The sequence below is a fragment of the Garra rufa genome, chromosome 19, assembly GCF_049309525.1.
Source record: "Garra rufa chromosome 19, GarRuf1.0, whole genome shotgun sequence".
Lineage (NCBI taxonomy): Eukaryota > Metazoa > Chordata > Actinopteri > Cypriniformes > Cyprinidae > Garra > Garra rufa.
In genome coordinates this window covers 5,625,399-5,653,065 of record NC_133379.1, presented here as the reverse complement: position 1 = coordinate 5,653,065, position 27,667 = coordinate 5,625,399, and the positions used below count along the sequence as shown (strand labels likewise).

The window sequence follows — 27,667 nt, the reverse complement described above, 5'->3', positions numbered from 1 at the left end:
TTCCCTGATGGCACGGGCAGGGGCGCCGCTCACAATTTTGGGCCCTATGACAAAATATGAGGTTGGGCCCCCCTACCACACCAAAGCAGATCTCTGGGGGCCCCTAAAGTGCATGGGCCCTCAGAATTGTCCTAACTTTCCCCCTCTTAGCGGCGCCACTGGGCATGGGCATATTCCAAGATGACAATGCCAGGATTCATCTGGCTCAAATTGTGAAAGATTGGTTCAAGGAGCATGAGACATAATTTCCACACATGGATTGGCCACCACAGATTCCAGACCTTAACCCCATTGAGAATCTTTGGGATGTGCTGGAGAAGGCTCAGACTCTACCATCATCAATGCAAGATCTTGGTGAAAAATTAATGCAACACTGGATGGAAATAAATCTTGTGACACTGCAGAAGCTTATCGAAACAATGCCACAGCGAATGCGTGCTGTAATCAAAGCTAAAGGCGGTGCAACGAAATATTAGAGTGTATGGCCTTTTTTTTTTGGTGGAAACTTTTTTTTGGCCAGGCAATGTATATTTACATAAGCAAAATATATTTATTCACCTATTGAACAGTGCAAAGTCTCAAACACAGTTCTACTTATATGGTAACTAATTGTGATCATCAGGGGAAACAATTAGTAATTAGTATTTCTTGATTGAAAACTCAGCAATTTGTAACTTACAAATGACCAGACAACAATCAGTCAAGTTGAAAATGCATGGACATAATGAATGATTCATTGATTAAACATTAAGATCAGTTGAATTAAATGACAGACAAATGTATTCAACTGAATGATAAGAGATGCAAATCAAAACTTTGATAGTGATAACATTATGAAAGGCAGTCACTGTGAATGAAACATTTATTTAGATGAAACACGTATTTTGTGTTGTGAAAAGGATATTTTGTGATCATGTGTATTGTACTAACACAATTGAAAATATGCTTAAATGTTTGAAAAAACTGCACTTTTGATGATCTGTTGTGATATAAGTACTAAGAGTTTTGAAAATGTACCAATTGCTTGTGAAAACTGCGCCAAACCAATTAAAAAAAACTGTAAAAAGAAATGAAGGTTTTTGAGGAAAACATGCCAGGAATTTCTCCATATAGTGGACTTAGAGCCAATGGGTTGAATGTCCAAACTGCAGTTTCAATCTAGCTTCAAAGAGCTCTACATGATCCCAGCTGTCATTTTCTAAAAAAAAAAAAAAAATGTATATACTTTTCAACCGCAAATACTTGTCTTCACTAGCTCTGTGATGCGTGTCCATGACTTATGCATTATGCAATCACATTGGAAAGGTCATGTATGGTTAGGTCTTTGTCTGTGTACTCAAAATTGTCCAACATCATTGTTTTTTCCCTTTTTTTGTAAAGGACATTTGATTTTCTTTGGACATTCACTTTGTAAACACTGGGTCAGTATTTCCGTCTACATCACGTGTGACCTTTTCAATGTAACTGTATAATGCGTGAAGTCGAGCTAGTGCAAGACAAGCATTCGTGGTTAAAAAGTATATAAATTTGTCTTTTTTTTGTAGAAAATGACAGATCGCTTCGCTAGATAAGACCTTTATTCGTCAGCTGGGATCGTGAAGAGCCCTTTTGAGGCTGCAATGAAACTGCAATTTGGACCTTCAACCCGTTGGCTCCCATTGAAGTCCACTATATGGAGCAAAATCCTGTAATGTTTTCCTCAAAAACCTTAATTTCTTCTTTTTTGATAATCTCTTTCACTCGGATGTATATCACAATACAGAAGAAAGGATCTGTCACTACTTATGTTTCATAGTGACTTTACATTTGGTTTTTCATATTAATGGACCTGTAAACTCATATGTGCAAGTATTTGTATCACTGGGTTGGCACAGAAAGCATCTCATCATTTCATTGCCGTGGATGTTAAGTATTCTAGTCCTTGACGGAGACTTGTTTATTTGCGAGTTCATTAGGATGTGGTGCTCAATATTGATTGTGATGGCTTGATTGCGAGGCATGGCACACATCTCAGGAAACCACCTGCTCACTTCATTAAAATGCATTTATTCAGTTTTGTGTTCACTTCTGTGTAGGGGAGTCTAAATTGCCGTGGGAGAGAGACAGATGGCTGGTGGTCTCTTTTGACATGGTATGTCTTGTCTCTGTCTTGAAGCTACAACAAGCTATAACTGGTGGATGGTCATATCAGAATTAAGACATCTGAATATATTAGTGCATTATTTGGAAATTGAAACTGATTAGGCAAAAAAGTGCAAATTGAACATACTTTTTCTATAACTAAATTGTTATTCTTTTCATTGTCAGGAGCTTGGAGCTTCCTTCAGGGCTTGCCATCTACATGCAGGTACGCTGTCCTGTTCAACATGGATTTGATATTTTTATGCAGAACTTCAAATGATGGAAGTTCTACAGTCACCATCCATTTGGTTCAACTGCATAATGTGTTTTATTAGATCTTTAGAAGAATGATTTGTGTCCTGTAAATACAATGACATCTTCGCTGACTACAAATTGTCTACAAAAGGTGTCCAAAAGGGATTTCAAACTGATCAATGGAATTAAAAACAAAAATGTACAAGAATTTTCTTCTAGAAATGAATGAGCTAGATTTCTCATTTGCATATTTAGTTGCCATGACAACTGCATGTAGAAAGAACAAGCATTGGGGACGACTGTCCACATGTTCGAGGAGCAGAGATGCTGACCGTGTGCACACTTTCATCTCTTTCTAAGGGGTTTTAAATGCAAAAATTCATCAACAAAACAAAAATATGCCCCACAACAGATTTATAAAACATTTAATTTACATTTTTAAATTATTTTTCAGAAGGAGTGAAATAGCAGACAGATAAAGAAGAGCTGAGAGCGTCAGTTGTGCATCAAACTTGAGATCTCTTCACAGAACCACTCACATTCAGGGATATCAATGCTCGTCTTGCACAGACATCTCCAAAGTCATCAGAGGTATTTGAAAAGAGGCTGGGTTCTGTACTTAAACAGTGTTAGTGAAACTGTTACTGCAGCAGGTTTTGGGGGCAAAGTAGAATGACGTGCCGTGTCCTTCCCATTCTTAATGCCACTTCGTAAGATGAGAAAAAGTCTCTTTCAAGACACTGGAGGCTTAGAGTATAGTGACCTGAACTTGACACGGAGTCTGACTTGAAGGCGGCAGACTCTAAAAGACTGAGTTTGTATACAAGTAAGGCATTGTGGGTTCATTGACCAAAGAGGAGAGTGAGAAATTGCTCAGATCTTACTGTGTTTAAAAGAACTAGAGTAAACAAAACTAGATTAACGATCATTTTGTAAGAGACGTAACAAAAACAACAAATATCAACAACACTAAAGTTGTTTATATATTTACAAAAGCCTTTCTTAACCTTAAAGATAACCTCAAATATAAAGAAAAAGTACAAAGACAACAAAACCAATTAATTGTGGACACTTTATCAACGAGAAAACAGATTGTTGTTTGTGCGCAGGCTAAATCTTTTACATACAGTCATTGTTGACAAGACAACGTATACTAAAAAGCAAAGGTGGAACACCTAAATAAAAGGAAATAGTTTTTCTCAAAAATGGAAACTGTTATTTCTTCACCCTTGTGTTACTGAAACCTGTAAAGGAGTCATCTAGCAAAATGTGTGAGCTGTTCTTTTTCATACAATTGCAGATTTTCAGTCTCTACTTCAAACAAAGCTATCATATGGCTTCAGAAGACTTGCAATATAGAGCACAGGTTGTATGGTCTGCGTTTATGATGCTTTTTTTTGTCTTTTTTGGCAGTTGTTAAGCCCCAGTCCCATCCAAGTACACTGTATTGAAAGAGAACAGCTGAGATATTCTGCTAAACTGCTCGACAAATAAGTGTTATAAAATATGAGGGTAACTAAATAACAGATCATTTATAGGCCAACTATCTCTTTATAAAAAAAATCATGTATCACATACAAATATATCTATTAATATTTCTGGCATTAGATCATGGGTAACAAAATTTGAAATAGTTGGCTGTAGTTCTGTCATTTTATGGAGTTCAATATCTGTGTTGATCATAAAGCAGTTTTAAACAGAGGACCACAAAATAAACTAAGTATTGTCCTTGAATATCGTCCTTGCAACATTGACGACAGACATGTCGAAGGAGGGAAGGAAAAATACATAGTGAAGAGGTCAGATTCTTGCCTTACAAACATGGTGGCTATGTAGTCATTTTTGCAAGTGAATTTTATTTCCACCATGCACACCGCATTTCCACCATGGGCATTGTTTTATCAAGCCAATATACAACCATGAAATTCAGAGGATTTACATTGCCATGTACAATTTCCATGGTTTCACTCAATATCTAAAGATGAAAACCAAAGTAGTCAGTGCAGTTTTTGTACACATAGGTTTTATAAGCTTCTGAGGCAAAAGTTACACCTTCATGCCTAGACTCTTCCAAAGTTAGCATTCTGATTCTGTGACGGTGGTCATCCACACCTGAACTTTCATCAAAGGTGTAATCAGAAAGCTGAGGTGTTTGTGTCCTTGGGGTGTGCAAACGAAACTCAATTGCACCAGTGCCTTCAAGTGATTGCTAACACCTGCACACTCCATGCTTCATCTCTTGCCATCCGTCTAGCATACTAAACTACTAGTGAATCTGGAAAGTGTGCGCTGCTTTAGCGGATGACTCTTGCACAGAAATATACAGAAATGTATACATCTCCCAACCGTTGCCTTCAGAACCTGCAGTCTGATAGGGAGCAGCGAGTTGTCCAAGGTTTGGGTCACTGGATAAAACCTTACGCTGCCACCTCAGCACATGGAGATGGTTACGTTGATACCCAGGTTGCCGTTGTCTGCAAACAGGTGGGCAATAGAGGTATCAAATACAAGACAGTCACTGTTCATGATGGCTGCCGCTACGCCATCGTGGATTGAGCGCGGCGTGGCCTCCCATGTGAGCCGCCTGCGGTTGCCGTTCAACTCGAGACGATAGGCAAAGTTCTCTGCTTGCTTTCGTGTGCCAATAAGCAACACGATGGCAAAGAACTGCTGGTGTCCTTCGTATTTCTCCTGCTTCTCTAGAACCAGCATGAAGTGGTGGCCGAAACAAGACTGCATCATGACCCAGTCCACAGCCCCCGGTAGATTAATATCCGTGGCCAGAAAGACAATGTCCTCACCCTGTAAGGTGGTAATGGATTTGTGGGCATGCATGAGATGTGGCATGACGGCTTCCAGGGAGCCCTGCCATTTACAGGAAGCCCCCGGGCATGGGCAGGTGTATGGGCGAAACTCACAGACTTCTTCGTGCTCCGGCTTCTCGCTGTGGTGGAGGGACAGCAGACATCCAGCTGAGGCATACTGCGGAAAAACAGAAATGAGACTTGCATGAGTACACCAGTACAAAAAAACATTTGAAGAGATACTAGAATGAAGAGAGTTCGGATTAACAGTGCATCCAGAAAGTATCCCCAATGCTTCACTTTTTCCACATTTTATATAACAGCCTTATTTTCTTCATTAATTTTCTCCAAATTCTACAAACAATACCCCATAATGACAATGAAAGAAGTCTGTATGAAATCTTTGCAAATTTATTAAAAATTAAAAACGAAAACAATCACAAGTACATAAGTATTCGCAGCCTTGCCATGACTCTCAAAATTGAGCTAAGGTGCATCCGGTTTCAACTGATCATCCTTGAAATGTTTCTACAACTTGATCAGAGTCCACCTGTGGTAAATTTAGTTGATTGGACATGATTTGGAAGGGCACACACCTGTCTATATAAGGTCCCACAGTCAACAGTGCATGTCAGAGCACAAACCAAGCCATGAAGTTCAAGGAATTGTCACTAAACCTCCAAGACAGGATTGTTTCGAGGCACAGATCTGGGGAGGGGTACAGAGACATTTCTGCAGCACTGAAGGTCCCAAAAAGCACAGTGACCTCCATTATCCATAGATGAAAGACGTTTGGAACCACTAGGACTCTACCTAGAGTGGGTTGCCCGGCCAAACTGAGCAATCGGGGGAGAAGGGCCTTAGTCTGGGTGATGACCAAGAACCCGCTGGTCACTCTGAAAGAGCTCTAGCATTTCTCTGTGGAGAGAGGAGATCCCTTCAACCATCTCTGCAGCACTCCACTAATCAGGCCTGTATGGTAGAGTGGCCAGACGGAAGCCACTTCTCAGTAAAAGACACATGACAGCACGCTTGGAGTTTGCCAAAGGGCACCTGAAGAACTCTTAGAGCATGAGAAACAAAATTCTCTGGTCTGATAAAACAAAGATTGAACTCTTTGGCCTGATTGCCAAGTGTCATGTCTGGAGGAAACCAGGCACTGTTCATTGGTTTTTCAGCAGCAGGAACTGGGAGACTAGTCAGGATTGAGGGACAGATAAATGCAGCAATGTACAGAGTACATGTACATCCTTGACAAAAACCTGCTCCAGAGCGCTCTGGACCTCAGACTGGGGCAACGATTTATCTTTTAACAGGACAATGACCCTAAGCACACAGCCAAGATAACAAAGGAGTGGCTACAGGACAACTTTGTGAATGTCCTTGAGTGGCCCAGCCAGAGCCCATACTTGAACCTGACTGAAAATCTCTGGAGAGATCTTAAAATGGCTGTGCACTGACGCTCCCCATGCAACCTTATGGAGCCTGAGAGGTAATGCAAAGAAGAATAGGAGAAACTGCCCAAAAATATGTGTGCCAAGCATCATACTCAAAAATAAAAATAAAAATTGAGGCTGTAATTGGTGCCAAAGGTGCTTCAACAACGTACTACGCAACAGCTGTGAATACTTAGGTACATGTTTTTTTTTTCATTTCATTTTTATAAATTTGCAAAGATTTCTTATATATTGTCATTATAAGGTATTGTAGAATTTGGAGGAAAATAATGAATAAAAAAAAAAAAATCGGAATAAGGCTGTAACATAAAATGTGGAAAAAGTGAAGCGCTGTGAATACTTTCTGGATACACAATAAGTAATGGGACGACACTGAAAGAGTAACGGATGATAAAGGACAAAGACAGAGTAGCAGAAAAGGTGAGTGGGAGGCTGAGAAATGGTGAGAGAACAAAGGATAAAAAAGGAAAACTAGGATAAGGGGATTTCAGGAGGGCAGGTCAAGGACACAGGAGACAGGTAATAATATATAGCTAAGGTAAAGAGGGAACTAGGCCGAGTGTCAAGATATGTCAGTATCATTTGAAGCGAATCCATAAATTGCATAGAGTAATCAGTCTGTCTGTGTGTGTACTTGCCATAGAAGCGACGCTGCTGCTAATCATGTGTCAAGCTGTGACAACCCTCTCATTTTTTATGCACGTGTCCATGCAGTTTTGAAAAATGAGTGGGACGGATCGTGTTGCTTCAAGATGAATAGCACAGCAAGGCTCTCTCTTTGATTATCTCAGGAAGAGAATATAAATGAAGGTCAAATATGAATGTTACCCCAATCTGCTCACTTTGCTGGAAATGTGCACACCACATGACTTTCTTTACTCACTCTAAAACCATTTATCTCTGACTGGCCTATATGATTGGACTTGCAACAACAAAAGGTGAAATCCCCACAATAACCTGATAAATGCCCTTCCCAGGGAATTTCATCAGCTTAGCAAAGGTGCATTAAAAACAAGGTATTCAGCTCAAATATTAGGTAAAGGTTCAGAATTCAACTGAAAAACGTCAGACCATGGATAAAGCAACAAAGAAAGAAAATCCTTGCATGAATGGGCTGGGGAAAAGGAGTGAACCTACTGGTGTTCTAACAAAAGGCGAGCTCAATTATGTCTAGACAGTAAAAGAACTAAAACTATAAAAATACTTTTTAAACACAAATTTTTTTATTTAGAATCATTTTTCAAAGCATTATCTAATTCTCTCTTATGAAGTTTCCAAGAAATCTATGTAAACTTAATTAATCAAAGTCAATTGCACCACAAGACAATGTTTCTATCAGGTTAGAGCAAAGCTGGAGGTGTGGGTGTTCAGCCCACTCAATGCCCCCTCCCCAAGGGTGTGCTTCAATATCTGCCAAATTAATTATTAATCTGAGGGGTAAGTCACTGGCTGCCTAGCAAAATCAATGAGTGACAGCCGTTATCCAGTGGTCCAGAAGGCCCTAGAGGCCGTAACTGCCTTAAAACACTGACATTTATTGTCAAAAGCTGTTAAGAAGCAGCTGGGGAGAAAGAATCATTATATCTCTTTCACGTTAGACTGGGTTTTCCAAACTGTCTTTTATTGGGACATGGACTATGTCCAAATACCCTCAAATTCATTACGCTAATCCTTCCTCATTCCTTTTGCGAATCAAACAATCTGACTTCTGGAGGTGTTGACGGTTTATGGGTCCCCTCTCTTCCCTCCCAATCAGACAGTTATCCTCTTATCCACCTTTTTAATGAGAGAATGACAGGATTTTGAGAGGTAATCCTAGGGCCGTACGGTGGAGATAAAGCCTCTGTCTGGAGCCTGTTGGAGCTGAGGGTATTGGCGTATCTAGTAAAAAGGAATAGTATCAAGTGTCTGTTTAGGGTACACTGTTGAGTGTGTGGTTTTTTACGCAGGTGTGTATTATACTTGATTTCAGCTCTGAACCCTATATATCACTTACCTTGCACTGATTAGCCTCTAAAGCAAAGAAATTAACTGTGCGTTTCAACAACGTTTAACATTGAGTCAATGACAGCTGTACCAATATGCCCACAATTTTTTTTTAAAAAAGGTCTGCTCTGTTCAAGGGTACCTTGAATGACTGATGCCTCTGCCAAGATTTCAAGAAATGCCCACAATTTAAAAAAATAAATTCTGATAAAATGAACAGAGGAACAACATAAATTTGCCACTGGCTACAAATTTAATTCACTTTAATTAAAACTTCAAATCTATCACCAGTGTACATTACTCCAGAGACCTGATGAAATAATAAGTGAAGTGCTCTCTTTCTAGTACACCCTTGACTCCGTGCCAAGCTAGCCCTGTGGAGACGCATAGACCCTAGGATGGGAGCTTAGCTACTGAATTATTTACACATTTCTGCATTTAGGTTGCAAATTATATCTTGCCACTTTAGCCATGAGGGGAAGTCATTGGATATGCTCATTTTGATGAATGACAATGAATTTTGACAGTCTATTAATTGGCTTCTTTGTGTGTTGAAATTGAAATTTGGTTTAATAATCAACAAATTAACCAGAACACCAAAAGGGCACGTAAGAGTAATGTCTTCAGATGTTTTTTGGTGGTTTTAATCTTACCCTAGGCTAAAGTGCTTCATTTTCAAAACATATTAGCTGCAAGGAGGTGTTTTTTTCTCTCTCTTCTAAACAGGGCATCTGGGCTTGGATATGTCTCAAGGCACAATAAACAAATTCTACACTCTAAAAATGCTGGGTTATTTTAAAACCCAAATGCTGGGTTCAGCCTGCTGGGTCATTTAATTGGGTTGTTTTTAATATTTTTTTTTACCCAGGTGCCGGATAGTTTTTCTGTAAAATAAGCTGCTGGGTAATTTTTAATGGGTTATTAAATATTGGGTTATTTTTTCTACCCAATTGCTGGGTTGAGCCTAAACCTGGGTAAAGATCATTGCACACTGAGAACGAAATTTTCACGCATTAAAAAATAAATACGACGTCATGTTGTGGCTATCGCATTTCCACACTGCCTCCGAGTCAGAAATTTTTGTATGTGTTTTTTTATGACCCATCATGTGTTCTGTCCAATATTTACCCAGCGCTGGGTTGCCAAATCACCAAAGCTGGGTTGTTTAACTTTTTAACACAGCATTTTTTAGTGTAGACCATGAGAGAAAAACATAACCAAGTCCTCAAAAGTAGTGCTGCAATAAATGCTACTGACATTTTTGCATCTTTGCACTTTAAGGCCAAACAGACTAAAATGCCATTTACTAAAAGTATGCAAGCAATATGCTTAACTTAGTGATTACAACAAGCTGCCATATAAACACATTGTGCTACAAGTACCGCTCAGTTCAAGGGTACTTTGAATGACTGATGGCTCTGCCAACAATGTTGACAGTTCGGAAGTGCAGGGTAGCCTCATTTCAAGAAACTATTGATGCATCCCATACACCTATTCAGAGCAATGAATAAGAGGCAGGCTTATCTCTCCTCCATTAACAAGCAGGAGGACCTTGAGTTGCCATCACCAATGTGTCAGTTGAAAAGAATGGCGTCTCCGCGCTCAGATCCCCAGAGAGACGGAACCCAGGACAGTCAAGATGGCATCATTACCATCTCTTTCCGCTTCTCCCTTAAGGACAGGGTGAGTGCATATGAAATGGCAAGAGAAAGCGCTCCTGAGACCAAGTGAGGCCACCAGCATCTTGGTCCCCTCTTATAAGACACCATGTCTCCACATGACCTCATCACTGCTGGGAAGCGGCTCGGCTCAGGTCATAATTAGAATCAACTCTGCGGGGGCCTTCAAACAGCCCAAACGAAAGGCCTGTGCATCATGCACAGAGAAATCAGATTTCTCCTGATCAGTGGCAAGCTGTCGCACCCACTTCAACCGCTGCAATGGAAACCTACACACTCGCTTTCCCACTCTGGAATCAATAGCAATTTAGTTAAAAGTTTCAAAGCTGAAATCGCCCCAGTGAAAGCCAGAGTAATTAGGTTAGAGGGGGGAGGGGAGTTCTTGCTTGCCATCTTCTCACACTCACTCGGTTCTTCAATTACATTTAATGTCTTTACGTAGCAATTAGTGTAATGTGTCTGTATATACACAGTATATTCGACACTGAGCTGAAAAAACATAGCATCTAAGATTTCTGTACAGTAAGACAACATTTTAGAGCGACAAAAATTTAAATTTTGAGAACAGAGTCATAATGTTTTGAGAATAATTTCAGAATAGGCCTTTTACAAAAAAAAGTCATAAACCATGTCCAATTTTAACAAAATGTTTAGTGCATTCAAGGCGGGCGTACACGGTGTGATTTTTGAGGTCGTACGAGCTTGCATGCGATTTTTTTGGTTATCGGAGGAAATCGGCTCTTCTCGTATGGTCGGGGCTTGTATGGTGTGTGAGAAATTACGCGACGAGCAGAGTGCCTTACGAGCACTTCCCGACCTCACGATCATTTTTAAACATGTCAAAAAACTTTGGGAGCTGTCGGATTGAAGGCATGACGTGCTGTTGAACGAGCCGATTTGTTGATCAAACTGGAAATGACCAATCAGAAGCTAAAGAAAAGAAAACCACAGAAGAAGAAAGATGAACATGACAGCACCACGAGTTTGTCAAAATCTACTTTGAGGCTAGTTTGTCAAAATTAGCACGTTAATTTTTCCAGTTCGACAACGTTAAAAATATTTAACGTTGGACTATCGAGAAAGAGGATAAACTCACTGAACTTTGGCAAGAACAGCGAGTGCTACATGATGTATCGATCGGTGATCGTTCACCTATTGTTTGCTACAGCTATTGCTAGCTATAGTGGTGGCCAACTAGCCCCCTCAACGTGCATAATACTACGTTAAAACATACATTACAATGCTGTACAGTGCTGTAGCATTGCAGTTCCAATGTCTTTAATGTATATGCTTGTTAGCACTGCTGAAGAGGTGAAGTTTTGTCAAGTTTGCAACCAGTGTACACATGCAAGGGTGATCAGACGCTTCCTGCATGTGTAGCAAAGTGTCACGCCTCATATTTTTTATATGCAGTTCTGAGATAGACCGAGAACAGTTGTATTTAACAGTACATACATAGTACATTATACATAGCCTTCCTCTTAGCCTCGGAAATCAGCAGGTTTTAAAATCGTGCCGTGTACCACTGCGTCCGTAAAAAAAGTCACTTGTGACGTGTGCGTGGCCATACGGTCTTCCGACCGTTCGAATTCGCACCGTGTACCGCCTTAAGAGTTTTACAAATTGTTTTATAATATCTACTTTGAGGCTAGTTTGTCAAAATTAGCACGTTAACTTTTCCAGTTCAACAACGTTAAAAATATTTAACGCTGGTACACCCCACTCACAACTGCTGCTACAATCTCTTTTTTTTCTTGACAAGAAATGCATTTATTTAGTCACAGAACATCTTTATGACTATATCAAACGGAAGACTTTTCAGGTGCGCATTCCAACTTCACTTCAGCGTCAGGCGCTTCATATTAAACCTCGAATCAAACTACGAGCATGCGTGTCAGATCCGCATCACGTTCAGCAGTGGCGGGTCTTAAAGTAATAGCAGCCAAATAACCTAATAACCCTACTGTTATGATGTCTATTAATCAAAGAACAAAAGAAAAAAGAAAATCAATAACCTTTGTAGCTTCAAGGATTTATCTATATTTAATTTTATATTTAGTGTTTGATAACTTTAAACATTAAAAAAAAAAAAAATTTCCTAGAGACATCAGTAATACTGGTATCAGTAGATGCATTTCCATTACCCTTTAAATTGCGCAAACTGAAATTGTGAATTGAAATGGAAACGCGTCAATTGTGCAAAAACTCCCAATATATAACAAAAAAAGTTTACGCTCACATGAGGTGGTTTTTTTAGGCAATTCGAAAAAGGGCAATATCGCAAAGCAGCAATGGAAATGTTTTTTCCGCATTTACAGGTCACATACGATTAAATATAGCCAAAATCCCTCAAAAATCTGTTGCCATGACTTATCGCGAGAGGAAAAAAAAAGTTTCAGTCATTTCACAATACTTTTTAATCGACATTTACAAAATAGCGCCAAAGTTCTGCGCAAATCTGTAATGGAAACGCAACTAGTGACACCTTATAAAAATATAAAAATCTACTTTTAACAGATTCTAAAAAATTTACCATCTTTATGTTGTTTCTACATTAATTTGAAGATTAAATGTGAAATTATTGCAATATAAAAGTTTATATAAAAATATGAATGTTAGGTGGGATTAATCACGATTAATCGCAATTAATTTCAGAAGAAATTTTTTTTTTTTTTTTTTATCCATTGACTGCACTAATTATATTTTAGTAAATGTATAAATGCATGCTTTACTGCCAATTGACATATGTAAACAAGTAAAATTAACGAGGGAAAAAAAATCTAGTATATTCCTGCATCAAACAGCAAATGAACAAGTACCACAATACATGATATCTAAAAACAAAAACATATTGAAGATAGAACTATGATCTTCAATACTCACCTTGCTTCCTGGAAGTGGTTTGGTATGACAAACCGGTCGATTTGTGCCTGTGACACAAACACCTCGCTGTCGAGGCCAACCGAGTAGGCACCGCAACTGGGACAAATCCCTCAGGAGTGGGAAACAGGAGGCTGGGCACAACATCACTTCAAGCACAACCCTACAATAACTCTTCAGTCTAAATGTTTTGAGACCGTTTGCCTTGTTGGACAAAATTAGACTAACCTAATTCTAAGCTTCAGTATCCAAAATCAAACCCAAAGTAATGCTCAGCACGAACAAGAAAACTGCATCTCCGTTCAATTCTAGACTAAGTCTAAATCTTAAGAATCTTACTGTGTACCACAAAAGAAATTTACTTCAAATTTGTGACGAATGAACCTACTGACCTACCAAGAGTCAAGGAGGCAAACTGAACACTCTGTACTGTTTCACTCAAGCGAAAACACCATTCCCACGAGTGCATCTGAACAAGCAAGTGCGTACGGCAGCGCTGAGTAATTACACTGAATGCCTCGCTGTTTACCTCAGATTCTGACAAGGATGCTTTTGTGTCCTGAAGGACACAGCCGGGATAGACCACGTTTCACATCTACTGCCAAAACGCAAGCCTCGCGGAGCCGTTAAAGCGAAGCAGCTTCCTCGTATGCTGGCAGACACATGCACGCAATAACAGTAAAACCAAACAACAATCTATTGATTCAAATCAACACCACTGGCTGCACTGTCCCCTCACAGAACCAAAATGAGACCCACAATGTGATCCACTAGCTGTACAGAAACTGTCATTGTTGAAATACCTCAATCCCAATTTAAATTCTGTTCTCATTCCATGCAGATACTAAAAAAAAAAAAAATGCTCTCCTCTCAGTTCCCAATTCAGGATATTCGACAAACGCAGGTCAAATCAGTAGAGACAGGTTATTTCTTCGAGGTAGCTGTCAGGATAAGCCACAAAAACATCTACGAACCACAGCATCAGTGGAAAATTGATCAGCCTCAATAAAAAGCTTTTAAACACAGTCAGTGCTCGCAGGTGAGATGTTGTAGCCTCAGGAAAGCATCAACCTTGTCCCATATGTTGGAAGATCCTACAAATACAGCTTGTCAAGTGACTGGGATCCCTGAGAAACAATCTTTTCTCCTTCCTTTCTTTCTCCCTCTCTCCTCTGTTGTTGCTGCGCTCCGGAGGGTGACAACTCAGCAGAGCTGCGGACGCGGAAAAACATTCTGGACTGCAGCACTGGCAGCACGCTTGCACACGACGGGAGGGGGTGGGGGAGGAGGAGGAGGAGGTGTGTGTGTGTGTGTGTGTGTGTGTGTGGAGCGGGGGGGTTCTCACCGCCCCATTCCTCTGCTCATGTTTTTTTCTATCTCTTGTGCCTGTAGCACAGCCATTTGGGGACTTCAAGCAGAACGTAATCTACAGGTCTTTCATGTTAGATTTTGTCTCGTTTATTCCCCTGCGGCACTCTGAAGGGCAGATATATGAACACGCACTATTCATATACACTCGTGACTGAGTATGCCATAAGGGAAAAAGATGATTATGAATTCATTATGAATACTTAAATCGTCTGTGCTATATAGGGATGGAAGATATTACTAAAAATAAAAGACATCTAGGTACTTTTACTCAGATTTTTTAAAATGTTTTTGAAAGAAGTCTTTAATGCTTACCATTTGTTTGGTCAAGAATGCTCAGTGTCACTTTATCCTTCACAAATCATTCTAATAAGCTGATTTTGTGCTCAAGAAACATTTTTTCTTATCAATGTCTGTTTTTGTTGAAATTTTTCATGCAACAGGAGTGATCGTAAATGTACTTAAAGATTACAAGATTAAAATTGAAATATTACATGAATAAAGTCGAAATATGACGAGAACAAAGTCAAAATGGCGAGAATAAAGTCAAAATATTATGAGAATAAAGTCGAAATATTACGAGGCAAGGCAAGTTTATTTATATAGCACATTTCATACACAATGGTAATTCAAAGTGCTGTACATAAAAAGGAATTAAAATCACAATAGCATAAAAATCATAAAAATTTAAAATAATAATCACAACAATAAAAACAAAAACAAATGATTATACATAAAATAATGCAATCTGTTCGGACGTAGCACAGTGCTCATTCAATAAATGCACAACTGAACAGATGAGTTTTGAGTCTGCATTTAAATGTGGCTAATGTATTAGCACATCTGATCTCTTCTGGAAGCTGATTCCAACTGCGGGCGGCATAATAGCTAAAAGCGGATTCCCCTTGTTTTGTGTGAACCCTTGATATTACTAACTGACTCGAACCTAGTGATCTGAGTTGTCTGTTAGGTTTATATTCAGTGAGCATATCTGCAATGTATGTAGGTCCTAGGCCATTGAGTGCTTTATAAACAAGTAAAAGTACTTTAAAATCTATCCTAAACATAACTGGAAGCCAGTGTAGGGACCTGAGGACTGGTGTAATATGCTCTGATTTTTTGGTTCTAGTCAGAATCCTGGCAGCAGCGTTCTGTATGAGCTGCAGCTGTCTAATGGTCTTCTTGGGAAGGCCGGTGAGGAGACCATTACAATAGTCCACCCTGTAATTCACGTGCGTATGTTTAGCGCCATTTTATCGCATCGTAATTCTAATGAACGCATATAGATGTTACTGAGGTGAATGTTTATGTTTCCTATATACAGACAGATTCTGATATATCATATTTAATTCAGCCTAAACCACATTTTACTACCTTTATCCTAATGACTGCAATGCTGGATAATATAATCCTTACATCATCTTAAAAAACAGCTACAAATAACAAGCAAAGAACATTTACAATATCAAAGAACATAGCCTAGTCTAGTGTGAGGTGCACTTTAATATAAATAAATCTCTTCCCCATGCGGCGCGTTAAGGCGACGTGGCCACTCTATGCGTGTTTATATCACAACAAGTTTCTGAAGCATCCTAGAACCGACTCTCTGCACTGCATCGCTAAAGTTAGGCGCCTTTTTGACGGATAATAATAATAATCGTCTTGCTATCGTCAAACCCTGGTGAAAAAAACAGCATATGCTGCTTAGGTATGTTTTGGTGCTGGGATGCTGGTTTTAGCTGGTTTATGCTGGTCCTTTGCTGGTTCATACTGGTTCTTTGGCTGGTTAATGCTGGTCCTTGACCAGCAACATGACCAGCATAAACCAGCAAAGGACCAGCATTAACCAGCAAAGGACCAGAATAAACCTGCTTAAATCAGCATCCCAGCACCAAAACATACCTAAGCAGCATTTGCTGTTTTTTTCAGCAGGGAAGGCATCAGCAACTGGCGATATCTCTAACTGTTGTCGATACACGATACTATCGTCTCCAACCCTAACTTGGTGGTTCTTCAAGATCTTGACTGTAGCCTATTTCTAGAGGGGTTTTTTTTCAATAAAGTTAAATTAGAGTTAGTTTCATTTCTACAAATGGTGCCAACTCTGCTAGATTATAGATAAAGATTCCCATTCCCCTGCCATTCTGTGATCGGCAATCGGCAGATCATGATCTTGGTGATCGGTATTCGGTGATCGGCCCCAAAAATGCTGATCGGAGCATCTCTACTGCTTTGACATGGCTACTGACTCTGAGGTCTGACTCCAGAATCACACCCAGATTCTTGACTTGATTTTTTGTTTTTTGACCCCTAGCGTCAAGGTACGCATTTACCTTATGAACTTCATCTTTGTTTCCAAATGCAATGACTTCTATTTTCTCCTTGTTTAACTGTAAAAAGTTTTGGCACATCCAACTGTTAATTTCATCAATGCATTGGCAGAGGGAGTCAATTGTAGTCATTAGGTGATAAGGCTAGGTAAATCTGGGTATCATCTGCATAGCTGTGATATGCTATTTGGTTCTTTCTCATTATTTGACTTAGTGGGAGCATATACAGGCGGAACAACAGGGGCGCCAGAATTGAGCCTTGTGGGACTCCGCATGTCATGGACGTCCACTTAGACTTATGCTCTCCTATACTTACGTAATAATCTCTCCCTTCTAAGTATGACCTGAACCATTTGAGAACCATCCCAGAAAGCCCGACCCAGTTTTCCAGTCTATCTAAAAGAATGTTATGATCGACAGTGTCGAACGCAGCACTGAGATCTAGTAGTACCAGCACTGATATTTTGCCAGAATCTGAATTTAGGCGAATATCATTTATTATCATTATGAGCGCTGTCTCTGTGCTATGATGTTGTCTGAAGCCAGATTGGAAATGGTCCAGGTATCCATTTGAGTTTATGTAGTAGGGATGTAACGGTATTGTAAATACCGTCATACCGCAATAACAAATTTTTTCGATACTACCGTGGTCGCATGACTCGATAAAACAATAGGTCTTCTGAGAAAAGTTTGCTCAGGCGAATGGAGCGAACGGGAGGTAGCGGGAACTACATTTCCCATCAGCCCAGGCGTGGCCATCATCCTTTGCGGTCTGTTGTCGCTACAGACTGTAGCAGCAAGGAAAAGAGATGGAAATGGTCGAACTTGCTCCGTCTGAAGTGCGTATGCGTTACGTATTCTTTTCAGCACCCATGTTAACGGATTAGAGCGTTCACATTGCACGCGGTTGCTGTCCGGCAGTACGTCCTAGAAGCGGTGCCTTTGTAGCAGTGCAGCGATCGTTTCGGTACCGAGTCTATTTTTTGCTGCGCTGTATGCGCTGAATTAATGTTACAGTGCATTGTTCGTTGTAAAAATGAACATGGATTGACACGGAAATGTACCATAAATGCATATAAATTTCACAGTCAACACGTGGCTTTTTGGCTAAGTTTAAAATAAGGAAAGGTGCAGTTTTAAAGAGGCTAAACTAGGCAACATAATAGATGCACTTGTCCAGGTAGAAAAGTTCTTTAAAGGATTGTTTTTAGTTTAATGCGAAAGAAAGGCATGAGAGCCTACTGCACTGCAAAAAAATGCTTTTCTTACTTAGAATTTTGTCTTGTTTCCAGCCAAAATATCTAAAAATTCTTAAATCAAGAAGGATTTTCTAGACAAGTAAAAATTATTGTCTTGTTTTTAGTAAACAAGTCAAAATTAAGTGAGTTTTTGTTTAAAACAAGTTAAATAATCTGCCAATGGGGTAAGAAAAAAATCTTATTTCAAGCAGACAACTAGATTCAGACAACTCATTCAGCTAAACTGATTTGACTGTTTTTTACATGCTTTAATTTTTTTTGTTACTAAAATTGAAAAATGTAAGTTTCTGTTTCAAAGTTTACCGATAGATGGCTAATTTGTATGCCATTGATATGTTCAGTGTTCATGTAAACTGTTTAATAAACACTTCTGGCACTTTTTTCAGAGTCTCTTCATTAGTTTTGTTTTTCCTGTAAATAATTCAATAAATACCGTACCGTGCCATTCATACCGAGGTATTACCGTACCGTGAAGTTTTGATACCGTTACATCCCTATTATGTAGTGATTCAGCTGATTGAAAACAACCTTTTCAATAATCTTACCTATGAAAGGAAGATTTGATATTGGTCTATAGTTGCTCAATATGGTGTTATCAAGATTTTTCTTTTTCAGAAGGGGCTTAACAACTGCAGTTTTCAGGGAGTTTGGAAAAGTCCCAGAAAGAAATGAGGTGTTCACCACTTCTAAGAGATCTGCTTCTAAACAGTTAAGCACACTTTTGAAAAAAGATGTGGGAAGTGTGTCAAGGTAGCAGGTTGTCGATTTGAGGTGCTGTACTATTTCTTCCAAAATGTTGCTTTCGATTGCTTCAAAAGTAGACATAATGACTTCTTTTTGAAATTGCGGTCGAATCTGTATGACCTCTTCATGACTTGAGGGTAAGTTAATTGTCTTTCTGATATTATTGATCTTCTCAGAAAAGAAGGAAGTATACTCATCGCACTTGCTGTCGGAGAGCAGTTCACTAGGGATTTGACTAGGGGGGTTTGTTAGTCTCTCAACTGTAGCAAAAAGAGTGCGAGTGTTGTTCAAGTTCCTGTTTATAAGGTTTGAGAAGAACATTTGTCTAGCTTTACCTAGTTCAGCATTGAAAGCATGAAGGCTGTCTTTATAGATGCTATAGTGAATTTCGAGTTTCGTCTTCCGCCACATCCGCTCAGCTTTCCTGCATTGTCTTTTCATACTCTGTACTGCTGTTGATTTTCTCCACGGCGATTTCTGTTTGCCAGAAATTCAGATTTTTACAGGTGCGATGTCATCAAAGACATTCTTAACTTTTGAGTCAAAGGACTCCAGGAGAAGATCAACAGAGTCTGCAGAAATGCTTGGCACTGAAGATATAGCCTTCATAAATATCACACTAGTGTTATCATTAATGCATCTCTTTCTGACAGAGACAGATCTAGATTCAGTGGTAGCAGATAGGGCTGGGCGGATAAACGATATCATATCGAATCGCGGTCAAATTTATGTTAATAACGATGATGAGCTCTAGACATTTTTGCTCGATATGAATTCATCTAAGAGCCAATCACACAGCAAAAACTATGCGACAACAGCCAATCAGCGTGCAGCGTGCGTGTGCACGTCAAAGTACAAAGTTCATTTCCTACCGCACTTTGCAAAGCAAACTTAGCACCAGGACGAAGCAGCGACGAAAGTGAATCTAACCTCGAGTTATTATCCAAAGATGTTGAAATTGTCGACAAAAAAGGTAGCACGAATTCCTTTATATAAGTGGTTTGACTATCTGAAAAGTGACTCAGCTCAGCTGAGAGTTTGGCGCGATTGTTAAAACTGAAACCGAAAGCAAAAAATGCACGCGCATTCAAAAGCAATTTTAATCCCACTTGTTTAGAGACTGACTCCCCAATACACGCAAATTTAGGCTACATGACATATCTAGGCTGTTATTAGTATGTAGGCTATAATAGGTTGTGTATGTCTATAGCTCTGTATCATGATTGAAATATCCGGTCTCTATTTGTACTTTGAATATTTAGAGAGTAGCCTGCTTTGATTATGGCTGAATTGTCTGCACTTAATACGATTAAGAAAGAACTGTTTCGTAATTTTTTTGTTATTTATAAACCTATAATACAGAAAATAAACAATTGTGTTAATAATAATAATAAATAAATAACCAAATAATTGTGTTACAAATTATGCTTTTTTTTTATGTTTACATTTTGTACATTTACTCTGATTTACCATACTCTGTCACAATTTTTATTTTTTAATTTATTTTAGTAAGTTGTTTTAATTTTTAAGGCCAAATCTGTAATCTGTTTTTGTTAACAAACTATACTTTAAAATGTAATTTAATGAACCCTTTTATTTTTGTGGCTTTAGTCATTGTTGGGATACTATTTTAAAGCTGGCAACATCAACAGATTATATCGTTATCGTTCAATATGGGGAAAAATTTATCGAGATTACATTTTTGCCATATCGCCCAGCCCTAGTAGCAGAGATCAATATATCAAAGAAAATACAGAAGTGATCAGATAGTGCTACATCGTTGATAACAGTGGATGAAGTGTTTAGACCCTTACTGATGAGTAAATCAAGAGTGTGTCCACGATTGTGTGTAGGCCCATGCACATGCTGAATCAGGTCAAAAGTGTTCAAAACCGTTATAATTTCTTTTGTGGTTTTGATTTCTGCATTTTCTATGTGAACATTAAAATCCCCTGCAATAGCAAAACAGTCAAACTCTGAACAAATCATTGATAGCAGTTCTGTGAACTCATCAACAAAGACTGGACAGTATTTTGGGGGCCTGTAAATAATGATAAATAGAATGCGTGGGGGACCTTTCAGTACAATCCCTAGATATTCAAAAGATATGTACTGACCAAATGACACTTGCTTGCATTGATAAACATCTTCAAAAACACCAGCTACACCACCACCTCTCTTGACAGCTCTGCAGGCACTCATGAAAGTAAAGTTAGGAGGGGCTGTTTCATTGAGGACTGTTGCGCTGCAGCTGTCTTCTAGCCATGTTTCATTTAGAAACATAAAATCCAGGTTGTTTGTGGTTATAAAATCATTGATCAGAAGTGATTTATTTTTTAGTGAGCGAATGTTTAAAAATGCTAGCTTGATGGCATTACTTTTTATCTCTAGAGCAATCTTAGTTTGATGCAGAATAGGCCTCAGATTAGATGGGTCAACCGTCCGGCTTGAGATGGCCTTAGACTTTCTATCACATATTAAAACAGAAATGGGGAAAACTACATGCACACTGGGTTCCCGCTTGTTCTGTAAACATTGCTGAGTGTTGCTGTTATCATAGCGCGGACCCGACACATCACTGAGAGCAAAGTCGAAATATGACGAGAATAAAGACAAACTATTATGAGAATAAAGTCAAAATATTACAATTAAGTCTAAATATTACGAGAACAAAGTCGAAATATTTTGAGAAAAGTCTAAATATTACGAGAACAAAGTCTAAATATTATGAGAATAAAGTCAAAATATGACGAGAATAAAGTCGAAATATGACGAGAATAAAGTCAAAATACTACGAGAATAAAGTTGAAATATTACAAGAATAAAATCAAAGTATTACGGGAACAAAGTCCAAATTATGCAAATAAAGTAGAAATATTTTGAGAATAAAGTCGGAATGTTTCGAGAATAAAGTAAAAATGACAAGAATTCATTTGTAGCTGTTACGAGACTGTTTTTTGTTTGTTTGTTTGATTCCTTCTGATGTTCCTTCATGTTTATATTGTGCTATAAACTTAAAATAAAAAGGAAAAACACACTGGTAGTTTGTATTTCGTGATAAAACTGAGAATTTGAAAGCTGAGCTGTGTTATATTAAAAGCAACTAAACAAAACATTATTGTGATTACTGGGTGGCTGGTGCGCTACAAATAATTAATGGAAGACGTTTAAATATTCCATAATTTGCCTGTAAACAACCACAACAGGCATTGGATTTTCTTTATTGAAGCACAGCTGGCTTGCTGACTGTGATTTCTTCTCACAGCTTCAGCATTTCATATTTTTCCCCATTGTCCATTTCCCTTTCATCATTCTCTTCCCTTCACTGCCCTCCTTCGACCTCCTGCAACAGGGTTACAGATGAACCTAGATGCATTCACACATCTGTGCGGCTGGATCTGTCCGTAAAATCTAGCAGTCACTACCACAGGTTTTATTTACATTCAAGCACAGGGAGAAAGACAATCTGTCTCACTGCATTCTACTCATCTTTACCCCCTTTCACTTTGTGGGTGAGTGCCCTCACACACACAGACACACGCACAAGCCTCGTACCTCTTGGCTTCCCCACAGTGGAAAGGCCGCCTATTTTTAGCCTGACGATGACTGGCAGCACAATCAGGAGGTTACAATTAGGGTGGTACATGAGATGGAGTGTGACACTTGCATTCTCATTTCATTACAATGACACGCATGAGCATTAGGGGTGGGTGGTGTGAACAACATCCCAATATGAGTCATTTCATATTGTGTTAACAGTATAGATCACGGTACAGTTATTTCTGCAGGAGATTCAACCTAAAAATGTATTATATAAAAGATAAGTAAAGTTATTTGAGAATTAACTGAAGAAAATATCTAAATTACATTATTTATTCGATAAAACACACACATTAATTATTAATTAGGTATTATGGATGCATTGATATTTAAATTCTGTCTGACATGATAAACCAAATATTAGTTTCATGTTATGGCTTATATTGCTTCATTAAATAAAATAAACAATGGAGAAAAATATCATAATAAAACAAAACAAAATAAATAATCACCTGCTAAAAAAAACTACTAAATACATATATTATCATACTGAGAAATAGAATACCATTTCTGCTTGATGGTGTCAGATTTTTCAAGTCATGTTAAGGACATATCGCAGCAGACAGCAGGAGCGGATATTTGTTGACATTTCTACTGACACACGTTATACACTGTCATACCACCAAGCCGTAATGAGCATATGGGCCTAAACACACACGCACACACAGAGATATATGGGGGATGAGTTGAACAAGGTGTATCTCTCCAGCTAAAGAGTCTGATGCATTTCCATTTGGACCCAATGATGAGAGATGAAAGATAGGCTTGAGACGGATGGAGGCGCAGAGCAAGACTTGCCCTGGGTTCTCAAAACCAGGCAATTCAATTAAGCGTTGGTGCTCGTGGATTTATGGGGCATGAGAGATTGACCCATGATTGCAGTTTAAATTTAATGTTAGCTGAGCAGGGACAGAGACAGATCGTATTGATACTGCTTTGGCACAACAACACTGGGCCTTTTATTTCACAGGAGACAGTAACGTGTTTTTACAGTTATGCAATATCATCAGTTCCAGGAATTGAAAGATATCTCACCTATTCAAAGTAGCTTGAATAAACAGCTCATCCACTTGCTTTTAAATGCAAATAGTAAAATTATAAAGAAATACCACAGAAGCGCTGATATTCTGTATAACAGCATGTTTGCTAGTGGCATATTTTCTACAAGAAAAAAAAAGTGTTCAATATCAAGTTAAGTGACAGTTATTTATTTATTTATTTTTTACTTAGCCAATGATTACTGGGGTTCAAGAACTTTGAGGCATTTAAGCACATATGAAAATGACATGACATTATTTATCAAGACTGAAATTACCTAAATCAATTATTTAAAGAAAGCATTTTTGGAAAATCCAGGTCATTTACCACAGAAATATGCTTTTTAAACATTTATGACTGTTATAGTGCCAAGATGTGATCTCCCTAAAACTTTGCATGCTTGTTTATAATGACCTGTGGCATGTACTCACCAAGTTTTGTGAAGTTTTGAGTTTTAATTTAGGCTTTATAGGCTTTTGGGTCTATTTGGACAGGCTCCTTTTCTGAACAACACCGTTATAGCTTCTTATATATTTTTTTTTTGATAGTTATTAACTTACAGCACTAATTCTCTTTCTAATTCTAGTCCTCCCTTATTAAACACACCTCATGGAGATTATCAGCCAGGACTGGAATTTAGAACCACGGACCTAGAGAGTCCAGAGAACCACCCTGCAGTGCTTTTCCAGATCAAGCGAAAAAATCTAGAACTGCTTTGCAAAAGTAGATTTTTTTTTTAAATATTTCCATTTAACAAACTGATTAACAGCAATGGTTCCAGAGGCAAAGTTGTTTGGCATGAGGCGGTCTATCGTATAATACAAATGTATGTGTGAAAAGTTGCGCAAATGCAATCATTTAACACCTTGAAAAATGTGATAACACCCCCCTGTGGAAGATTTTTCAAATTTCTCACAAACCTTTATGGCAGTGAGTCAAACAGGCCCATTAAGTTTTGTTCCGATCTACCTCCATTAACCTTGTCTAATAGGTGCTCAAATGGCTTTCATTGGCCAATGGTCCATACTTTTGAGATACACAAATGTCTTGTAGCTACTAGGGTGGTCAAAAAGGATGAAAAGCTAAATTTGAATTTTAAAAATGATCAATATTCTAATTATATTAAAATTTAAAGGGCATAATTTTAGTTAGGGGGAGACAAGAGGGCACATCGAGCAAAATATTACTTAGGCACGCTTATAAAAAATAAATAAATAACACTACTATCACTACTGAAAAAAGTAGTAAAAAGTTGAACTTACATTAGTTTTACATGGCTTTCTAAAGAAGTGGCTCTTTTGTGCGAGACGCAAGTGCAACAGTGATAGATGTCCCTATAGAACATGTGATACATATGTGTTATGTGTGAATGGCTTGGTTTCAGTTGGTTTCTGCAAGTTTTTTAAAAGAGCATCTAGCAGTGCCGCATCTAGTGGGTTCAGCTGGATAGGCTAACAAAAACATTAAAATGCAATGACACTTACATCCTCATCGCATCTTGTGCACCATTAATAAGGCTGCATGATGCACAACAAAAAGTTTACATTTTATTTTAAATTCAACAAGTATTCAACATTTTTGACAGCCTTAATAGGCTTTGGACCAGCCTTTAGCCGCCTCACATCACAGAAATCAGTTAATTCTCAGCACATAGAGACCCTTTCATCTAGATACCACACTATAGAGACTGTGTCTGTTCCCCGAGCTAGAAAATACAATAAACGCCTGAATCAAATCAAGACTAACAATTTAATTGATGTTCAACAAATAAAAAATATATATAATACAGAGAAACAATTGATAAAGCTTGGCTTATTGAATATCAGGTTCCTTTCTACGAAAGCACTTTTTGTAAATTATATGATCACTGATCATAACCTAGATGTGCTCTGTTTGACAGAAACCTGGCTAAAACCAGACGATTACATTATTTTAAACGAGTCCACCCCCCAAGATTACTGTTATAAACATGAACCGCGTCTAAAAGGTAAAGGGGGAGGTGTTTCTACTATTTATAGCAATATTCTCAATGTCTCTCAGAGAACAGGCTTCAAATATAACTCGTTTGAAGTAATGGTGCTTCATATAGCATTATCCAGAGAAACAAGTGCTAATGATAAATCCGCCTTGACTTTTGTACTAGCTACTGTTTACAGACCACCAGGGCACCATACAGACTTTATTAAATAATTTGCTGATTTTCTATCAGAGTTGGTGTTTGCCGCAGATAAAGTCTTAATAGTGGGTGATTTTAACATCCATGTTGATAATGAAAAAGATGCATTAGGAACAGCATTTATAGATATTTTGAACTCTATTGGGATTAACAACACGTGTCAGGTCCTACTCATTGCCGAAATCATACTCTAGATTTAATACTGTCACATGGAATTGATGTTAATGGTGTTGAAATTCTGCAGCAAAGCGATGATATCTCAGATCATTATCTAGTCTCTTGTATACTCCAGATAGCTAAAACTGTTAATTCAACTCCTTGCTACAAGTAAGGTAGAACCATCACGTCCACTACAAAAGACTGCTTTGTAAGTAATCTTCCTGACTTATCTGAATTCCTCAGCATATCCAGTAGCTCAGAAAAACTTGATGATGTAATAGAAACTATGGACTCTCTCTTTTCTAGCACTTTAGATACAGTTGCTCCAGTGCGCTTAAAAAAAGATTAAGAAAAACAGTGTAACACCGTGGTATAACGATCACACTCGCGCCCTAAAGAGAAAAGCACGAAAAATGGAACGCAGCTGGAGGAAAACAAAACTAGAGGTTTTTCGTATTGCTTGGTGAATGTAACTTATCTTATAGAAAAGCATTAAAAACTGCCAGATCGGATTACTTTTCGTCTCTCTTAGAAGAAAACAAACATAACCCTAGGTATTTGTTCAATACTGTGGTTAAATTAACAAAAAATATAGCAGCAACAGGTGCAGACATTTCCCAACAGCACAGCAGTAATGACTTTATGAAGTACTTTACCTCCAAGATAGACACTATTAAGAGATAAAATTGTAACCATACAGCCGCCCGCTACAGTATCGCATCAGATAATGCACTGTAGATCTCCTGAGGAACAATTCCACTCATTCTCTATTACAGGAGAGGAAGAATTGTATAAACTTGTTAAATCATCTAAACCTACAACATGCATGTTAGACCGTATTCCATCTAAGCTACTAAAGGAGGTACTTCCAGAAGTCATAGATCCTCATCTGAATATTATTAATTCGTCACTATCATTAGGATATGTCCCCAAAACCTTCAAACTGGCTGTTATTAAGCCACTCATTAAAAAACCACAACTTGACCCCAATGAATTAATTGATTACAGACCAATTTCGAATCTCCCTTTTCTGTCAAAGATACTAGAAAAGGTAGTATCCTCACAATTATGCTCCTTCTTAGAGAAAAATGGTGAGGATTTCCAGTCAGGTTTTAGACCATATCATAGTACTGAGACGGCTCTTATTAGAGTTACAAATGACCTGCTCTTGTCAACCGATCGTGGTTGCATCTCTCTATTAGTGCTACTGGATCTTAATGCTGCGTTTGATACTATTGACCACAACATTCTTTTAAATAGACTTGAAAATTATGTAGGCATTAATGGTAGTGCACTGGCTTGGTTCGAATCGTACTTATCAGACCGTCATCAGTTTGTGGCAATAAATGAAGAGGTATCATTTAAATCGCAAGTGCAGAATGGAGTTCCTCAAGGCTCAGTACTAGGGCCATTACTTTTTACGCTTTACATGTTACCCTTGGGAGATATCATCAGGAAACGGTTGCTTTGACACAATCTGTATTGAATGAAGCGGCGCGCATTGAGCGTTTCAAGCGTTTGCCGCGCCATTTGCACGAATCGTGCAAATTGAAAAATCTAAACTTTGGCGAAATTCCGCGCCGTGGTAATCAATCAGGAGCTCGCTCTACTAGTGACGTGATCAGTGAGCGGAGGCTGAATTTTTTAACAAAGATGGAGGAGAAAATTATCGATGCTGTGTGCGGATAACATAGTAAATCAAACATAATAAATAAGACATTATATTGTTACATAAAAATATTATTTATGGCAAACATTTGTACATTCATTCTAATTATATCCTATTGCAAATCCACTCATAGTATAGTCAA

At 38.4% G+C, this 27,667-nt stretch overlaps 1 protein-coding gene across 1 annotated transcript in view; it reads right to left on the bottom strand.

Annotated features, from left to right (window-relative positions):
- Positions 1-3,957: 3,957 nt before the first annotated feature.
- siah2l (seven in absentia homolog 2 (Drosophila)-like) overlaps positions 3,958-27,667 on the bottom strand; it is a 49,489-nt gene continuing 25,779 nt past the window's right edge. Inside the window, exon 2 of the mRNA XM_073824470.1 lies at positions 3,958-5,358. Coding sequence (XP_073680571.1) covers positions 4,807-5,358 — 552 coding nt within the window. The 3' untranslated portion in view covers positions 3,958-4,806. The remainder of the gene's footprint in view (positions 5,359-27,667) is intronic.